Raw genomic sequence first — 7,668 nt, 5'->3', positions numbered from 1 at the left:
GGTAAATGGTAGGGTAGGCAGTGTCTTTATGTCTTTATGGAATGCACGCCACTGGTTCGCACCATTACCTTAAATGCAAATATTTAATTTTTCGTATAATTAAATTTGTGATGTTTCATTACCAATAATTAAAGGCAGATCCTTTTTTTATCATCTGGGGACAAATCCTTGAGCTAAACAAATTCTCTTTATTGAACAAGTTCGAATTCCGTACCTGTGCTTAGGGATACTTGGCCATGCAATGGCGAGGCGTGATATTTGGCGCAAGTTGGCGCACGATATAAAGTGTTTAATATTTTGGAGGATGTAATAATTAGAAAATTAGGTGATTAACTGCATGAAACTGCTGGGACGATGTCATATTTTCCATCATCCATGTTGGGGAAATATTTGCAGTGCGCACTATAGAATACAGATAATATAACTTTAGTACTGTTTGTCTGTAGGTCAGAGTAAAAATGTTTGTATTCAACATATTCAAATAAAAATCACATGTAAGGAATGGTACACAATATACCATTTAGATTGTTCTGAAATCACAATTTATAGACTGCATATATTATGTAATAGACGAATCACGATTTCACGAATGTAATTCGATATCGTAATATACTATTGCGCCTTCCATGAGAAAATAAGGTGTATATCATCATAATATCTACAATAAAATACACTATTTTATAATAACGTATAATGTTAAATGCCACATTGTATTTTTCTAATGTCATCACAGTTTCAGATACAAATACAATAAATATTTTGCATTGAAATGTTTCTAAAACTTAGCGTCGTTTATTCATTATTTTATAATATAAACACATTTTTGGAGGTTTGAAAAATTACGAAACAAATCCATAACATGTTGCCAGAATAAAATATTTTATTACATTGCCATTTTAAAAACTCTGAAATTGATTTTATTTAACTCTTACAAAAGTATGTATGTTTCATCAACAACAACAGTCCTCTTAAAGATTAGACTATACAATACAAATTGTTATTTTGCAGGTACAATTTTTTTGACTACACTTTGTAGATTTTGTTAGTACATGTAACTTAAATTTAAAAATTGTGTAATAAAAATAAATAACAAAAGATCCAACTCTTTGGCTGTAATGTTGGGATTATGTATAAGTGCTAAGTAAAATTATGTACATAAAATAGAAAAAAGTGCAAAATTTTCAGTTATTGGCACTATTTTAACAAATTTGTTAGAAAAATTTCTTGTATGCAACTAATGGCAGATTGTTCTTGCTATCTCTTTCTACTATTGTAAGTAATTTATATGTAAGAGCGAAATAGCGTTATAATTTCCAAATATTTTCAGACATGTGATTTATGAGCGTAATAAATTATTTGTGCAATTTTAAAGAGAAGCATATTTTTTTGCCTATTGAATCATTTAGTACTTAATTCTCATATAAAACAATAATTAGTATTAAAATAAAATTAGTTGATTAGAATGAAATCTAATTATAATATATGTTACTATAATATACACTATTTTAACATTACTGTGCATCATATCTACATTTCTTGCGGTTAATTTACGGTTATATAAATTACAAGGGTTGCCATTGATAACAAATAATTTTCAAATTTTTCACATAAGTCCAAACCAACTCAAAAAACCGATATTAATCTTATACTCAACTTTAACCCATTGAGCCCCAAGCGGCCCGATCGGTCCCAGACACAATAGATTTTCTATTGTGTCTGTGGTTCCGGGGCCTGAGTTACTAAGAATACATACCAAATAAAATTAAATAAAAATTTTAGTACAAAACGTTGCAAGTAAGGCCACCCAAACATTTTCAAACGGCAACCCCATTTATTTTACATACAAACTTAACAGCAAGTTGACTGCACCGTTTCCGCCTCTAGCAAGTTAAAGTCCATGCCGTTAGGTCGGTTGAAGCCTGTTTTGATGCCGTCCCACCCGTCTTCTACCTTGTATTCACCGGTCTGTATACGATTGTATACCTCTTGAGCAACTAGTATGAATGCCTGTTCGACATTTAGCCCTGTTTTCGCTGACGTTTCTACGTGATGTAAACCTGGAATATTCCATTTGGATTAGATATTATAGTATTGACTATTGTGTATGAATGTTTCATTAAATTAAAAAAGACCGTTTGTCAAGCACATGTGTCAGAAGTGAAACTTCTTTGGCAAGATTTAAAGATACCAAAATCGTCACTTTACTCCATGACGTGACGGTATTGCCATGACACCTTGTAATTTTACTCTCAACGTTAAACTTAAGAAATTATATTGTGTATGTTTGTTTAATTTGTATATATTAGATTGCTTGTGTGATAGCTCATATCTTTTGTTAATACGTAATAGTATCAATTAAAAAGGGTGGAAAATAAATTTTATATAATGTAATTATTGAGGAAAACATACATATTATAAATATTTTATATGACTATGCACAATTTGACTTTGAAATAGATTAATCGAAGATGTTAATTATCTAAACAATGTATTGCAATAATAATAATTTATTTTCTATTATGTATCAAATAAATAAAACCAATGAAGTAAATAATTAAATTCAAGGACATATATTTGGAAATTTAACCTTGAACATATGCATAAGCACACTAGGTGAGGCCTACTTACATTGAATTTAAACAAACTTACGCAAGGTCAATATACATTTAAGAAACATTGTAGATTAAAATTTAAGTAGTACAAACAAACAAACAAAAATACTTTATTGTGCACCAAAATTGTTTAACATACAAGTAACGAAAAAATAACGCAAAAGTTGAGCACAACAGGCAGTAGTATACAGTATTTGTGAAAAAATAATAATATTGTATCTTCATAAATTTGTCATATTATATGTTCCTCTTTGGTACAATTTTTAGCATTTGAGAAGTTGATTTATTATTTCCTACTACACCATTTTTTCTTTCCTACTACATACCCTTGGCTTCATATAGGACTTTTTAAAATAAAACATGTCTTTGTCAACATAATGGTGAAACAGGTAGTGATTTAGAGGTCTCCTAGTTTTTTTATAAAGATATAAAGATATTTAACCTTGGACCTGTATGGCTTAGAAATTGATATAAATAGATACAATATGTGATACCTATAAGTAATATAAATATTGCAATTTTACTAAAAAAAATTGCTTACCATTTTCTTCAGCAAACATTCTAGCTTCTTCACATGAGACCTCCCTCCTTGCACCACTTTTGTTGTCTGTTCCAACCAGATCTATCTTACAGCCCACAAGAGCAAACACTGGTCTGTGGGGTTCTATATGTCGTTTTGCCTCCATCATCCACAAGGGTATGTGTTCGAAACTTGATCTATTACACACATCGTACACTAGGAGAGCACCTACTGAATTCCTATAATATGATTTCGTTATTGATCTGAATCTCTCTTGTCCAGCAGTGTCCCAAAGCTGCAGTTTAATTCGCGTTCCATCTTGCACTTCGATTATTCGCGCGAAGAAATCAACTCCAACAGTGGGATCCGACAACTAAAATGTAATGCGTAATTTACATAACGTTTTCGACAAAAATATATCAACAAAAACAAAGGAAATTACCTCTGCGAATTTTCCATCTGTAAAATACTTTAGCAGAGAGCTCTTCCCCACTGTGCTGTCGCCGATTAGAATAAGCCTAAACTGGTAATCAAATATAGGATCAACCATTTTCTAACATGTAATTCTTTCGTTTCCTAAAATAATTTACGTATTTAGCGTTTATTGAATATCACTGCGATTACTGCATATTACAGAATACAGATCACGCATATGCCAATGTCATTTGAACACATTGTCTTTGGAAATGTGTCTCTGTCTACGCTGTAAAAATACAGACCACGGACAGAGTATTTTAACATGTCCTACTAAATTCTACTAAATTAGAATAATAGGATTTTGTTTGAATAACGCAGGCTTGGTCTGAAGTTTAACTTTAATTAGAGGATTATAAATTGCAAAAAGCGATGAAAACGCCACAATCAGGAATACGGCTGGTTCCAACTTCCAAGTTCCAGTTTGCATTCGAACGAATAGGGAGGCGATTAGCGAAATAGCGAGGCAAATAACGAACTAACGCAACGTTTTAAAATCAGTGTAATCGCTGTTCACCTTGAAATTTGCGTAATCAGTATTTTTACAATCTGGATTTATTCAATAGAAATGTGAATAGACACTTATTAGGCAAACATGCTCCATCCTAGACCACGCTTGTCGCTTTCCATCAGGCGAAGCGATGCAATGGTCAAATGCTTGCCTAATCCTAACATAAAAAAAAAAAAAAATTCATGATAGGAGCGATTTTTTAAAAAGGGAACTGGTTCGGCTCTCGCGAAGACACTCGTATACAAACTTAACTGTTTATATAGTTTTTAATCAATAATAATGATTTATATAGTAATCTAGATAGTATGTAACTAATACTGGAATAATCTAGGATAATCGATAATCTGTGATCTAGGATGGTTTACGTCCAGGATTGTCGCTATTTTTATTTAAACCAACCTATTATTGCAATATCGCACAATTCGTACGTTGATTCTGACTGATAAATTGAGCAGGTAGGTAGAAGGCATCAAAGGACCATGAAATTACTGAAATTAGACATTGTTGCATATTCAATAGTTGATATTTCAGCAAGCGCGTTGTTATGCTAGGCGTCCATTAGAGGCGGATCGGGCCGGGCCGCATCGCAACGGGCCGTCTCTAATGGACGCGCTGTTTGCTCCTGCGTCCACCTGTACGGGGCGCGGCGGACCGCCTAGGCGGATTTTATCTAACAGACGCTCGCCGCTTACATCCGCCTGCCTGCGTCCACTGGACGGGTCGGGGCGGGCCGGGCCGCAGCGCACCGCCGGCAGAAATCCGCCTGCGAAGCGATATCTGCCAATGCGTTGCGGCCCACCCCGACCCGATCCGTCGCTAATGGACGATGTTTCATACAAAACATAGGCCGGCGTATTTTTGCGTTGCGATGCGGCCCGGCCCGATCCGCCTAGTGGACGCCAGCCATAACTCGTAAGTTGCAGGCTGAAGCTGGCAATACTCAAAACTGTCGAGAAACGACAAGCGAAGACTTTTACTAGATTTCTAATATCGCTTTTCTATATTTTTCGCATAAAAGTAGTTTTAATTATTCACAATTAGTAATAAATATAATTATGCAATAACCAGCGAACAATATATAAATAAGTCATGTGAATATTTTGTGAGTGGCGTACCTATATGTGTAAATAATTTGCTAGTGTCTACAGAAATCCCGCCGATTGGTAATAAATTGTGAAACATGAGTTTTAGTCAAGGCCTAGCTAAGATTAAAGAAAATGATGATAAACATAAGTCTACTCCCATCGGTTTGTATTGAAATATTATACGGATTTTGAATTAATTTTGTTTGTAGTTTTATTTTGAGAGGTTATGTGGTGTTAAATTTTTAGCTAAGGTGGCGCCTGAGTTGAAGCAAAATAGCGACGCTGATACACAGATATCAAAAACATGTGCTGTGTTGGGATGTGAGGATTCGAAGAATTTCAATTCGGACTCATTTTTTCCGTAAGTCTTTGGCCATAACATTATTTAGACGAAAAGTTGAAAATTTCAAACAACCTGCTGTACAAACCTGAAATTGAACAAATTTTAACATATACATATGTACATTCCCTACATTTAATACCAATAATAACTACATTTATTGACCCTAAACAGATGGTTTTTCTTCCATATGTTCTAACTCAACATTTATAATATTATGTATATAAATTAAGTTTAAACTCTTTCTTTCTAAAATAAATTTATAAATAAAATGGCACAGAGACAGGTTGGCTATATGATGGCTTGTTACCTAAATTTGACAATGTTTTTCAAACTGCATGTAATTTATGTAAATATCATAAGTTTCATAATTTACAAAAAATATTAACCACTTGTTATAGATTTCCTGAAGATCCCAATCTGAGGCAAATATGGACAGATTTAACTGGCAGGAACAATTGGACGCCAACAGATTACTCTTACATATGTGTGCAACATTTCTCTGTGGATTGCTTTGAGTGTAACGCAAATAATGTGGTAGTGCTTATGAGTAAGGCAGTGCCCTCGCTGAAGTTGCCTAAACATGTTTTAGAGGTATGTTTTTACAAGTAATAATAGAAAAAAATAAACATTTGGTTTATGGTTTTTACTGTTTACCATATTTTGAATTTATTTTGCTATACTCTGTTAGTTTCTTGATTTCATCATCATCAAATCATTATTCTAAGAAGAAATACATTATTGCATTTCTTCAATAACTATATAGACAACAAAATAATACAATTGAGATAAGTATAAATCATATGATATCTATAATTTACTACAACAATTTGAACTGTTTCTTAAATTTTTTATATTATCTCGATTTAACGTTAACATTAAAAAAGTCATTTAAAACATAAAGTTTGATACAAATTTCATTATAGGTTGAATACATAGATGAAGACACACTAGACAATGAAGATCAAGAATATTATTCTGATAATGAATATGAAATGGAATATGATGAGAACGACAAACCTCTAACGAACGGACCCACACATTCCAGTAAAAATGAGAGATTAGAGAACACAGAAATCAATGTTGAGGTGCTGAAACTATTTTCGGAAGTGCAGAAAATGCAAAAACAAGCCGTACAAATGAAAGAAAAGTATAGGTATACAATGCGGGCCTACAACCGACAGAGTCGATTTCTAACTAGACTCAAAGAGGTTATCGAAATGAAAAAGAATATACTCAACCAAAAGAGACGGAAGAAGTCTAGAATATTGTTGTCCTTGCAAGATAAAATGAAGGAGGATACAAACGGTTTGGTTCTAGCCATGCCCACTAGACATACGGACGACTTGAAGAATTTCGCGTTAAGTGTGTATAGATATTCCCCACAAGCATACATTTATATAAGGAATACATTAAGAACTCTATTACCAAGTACTGATATATTAGAATCATGGATTTCCGCAGGATACGAACCAAAAAATATGCTAACAAACAGTAATTTAATTAGGGTGGTGTCAGAACTGACCGACACAGAATTAAATTGTAAAGTGTCTTTACGTTAGTGTAGATAAGTTAAATTTTACTTGAATTACGAATATTTCTGATATTTTGCAGATTTCTTAAGTTTTTGAAGATTAGAATTGATTATGGACATTCACATCGTAAATACATATTTTTATGGTCATAGTGTATTTTATTTTATTCTCTTGTATATAAACATTATTTTTAATTGCACCCGCTTATTAATTCTATATTATTATTTATATATTATTATATATTATTTCTATATTATTTCTATATTATTTCTATATTATTTTCATAGACAGCAGTGTTGGTCCAAACAAGAAGTGATTTATATTCAGTTTAACCATTGTAGTTTCGCATTTTATTCCGATCATATTATTAATTATGGAATCAGCAGTATGTGCTATAAGCAGATATGGTTGCCTGGCACATTTGACTAAAGAACACATTCAAATAGCAGATGATGATCGAATGATGTTTTTTCTTTTAATAACTCAGGCCCCGGAATCACAGACACAATAGAAAATCTATTGTGTCGTGGACCGATCGGGCCGTTCGGGGCTCAATGGGTAAACGCTTTTGATACGTTTTTTTTAATCTGT

At 32.9% G+C, this 7,668-nt stretch overlaps 2 protein-coding genes across 3 annotated transcripts; one reads left to right on the top strand and one right to left on the bottom strand.

Moving 5' to 3' along the window:
• Window positions 1–810: 810 nt before the first annotated feature.
• Window positions 811–3,800, bottom strand: Rab39 (RAS oncogene family member Rab39). 2 transcript variants are annotated; one of them, XR_016316617.1, is made up of 4 exons: window positions 3,575–3,800; window positions 3,154–3,505; window positions 1,744–2,057; window positions 811–1,659 (listed from the first exon to the last, which is right to left on the bottom strand). XR_016316617.1 is itself a non-coding variant. In XM_089703449.1 (3 exons), the coding sequence occupies exons 1-3, from the start codon at window positions 3,680–3,682 to the stop codon at window positions 1,849–1,851; spliced, it is 669 nt and encodes a 222-aa protein (XP_089559575.1). In that variant the 5' UTR covers window positions 3,683–3,800; the 3' UTR covers window positions 811–1,848. The 2 variants fall into 2 exon arrangements, 1 of the variants encoding a protein (XP_089559575.1); XM_089703449.1 differs by having other exon boundaries at window positions 811–2,057.
• A 1,253-nt stretch (window positions 3,801–5,053) lies between these two features.
• On the top strand, window positions 5,054–7,226 carry LOC149482628 (uncharacterized). Its single transcript, XM_089703448.1, has 4 exons — window positions 5,054–5,364; window positions 5,449–5,563; window positions 5,944–6,136; window positions 6,469–7,226. Exons 1-4 carry the CDS (start codon window positions 5,298–5,300, stop codon window positions 7,102–7,104), a joined length of 1,011 nt encoding a protein of 336 aa, XP_089559574.1. The 5' UTR covers window positions 5,054–5,297; the 3' UTR covers window positions 7,105–7,226.
• The last annotated feature ends 442 nt before the right edge of the window (window positions 7,227–7,668 follow it).

This window comes from Colias philodice, chromosome 14 (assembly GCF_061535455.1).
Source record: "Colias philodice isolate Cphi_HAF_F1 chromosome 14, ilColPhil1 Martin Lab GWU primary, whole genome shotgun sequence".
Classification (NCBI taxonomy): domain Eukaryota; kingdom Metazoa; phylum Arthropoda; class Insecta; order Lepidoptera; family Pieridae; genus Colias; species Colias philodice.
This window is presented reverse-complemented; position numbering and strand designations above follow the sequence as displayed.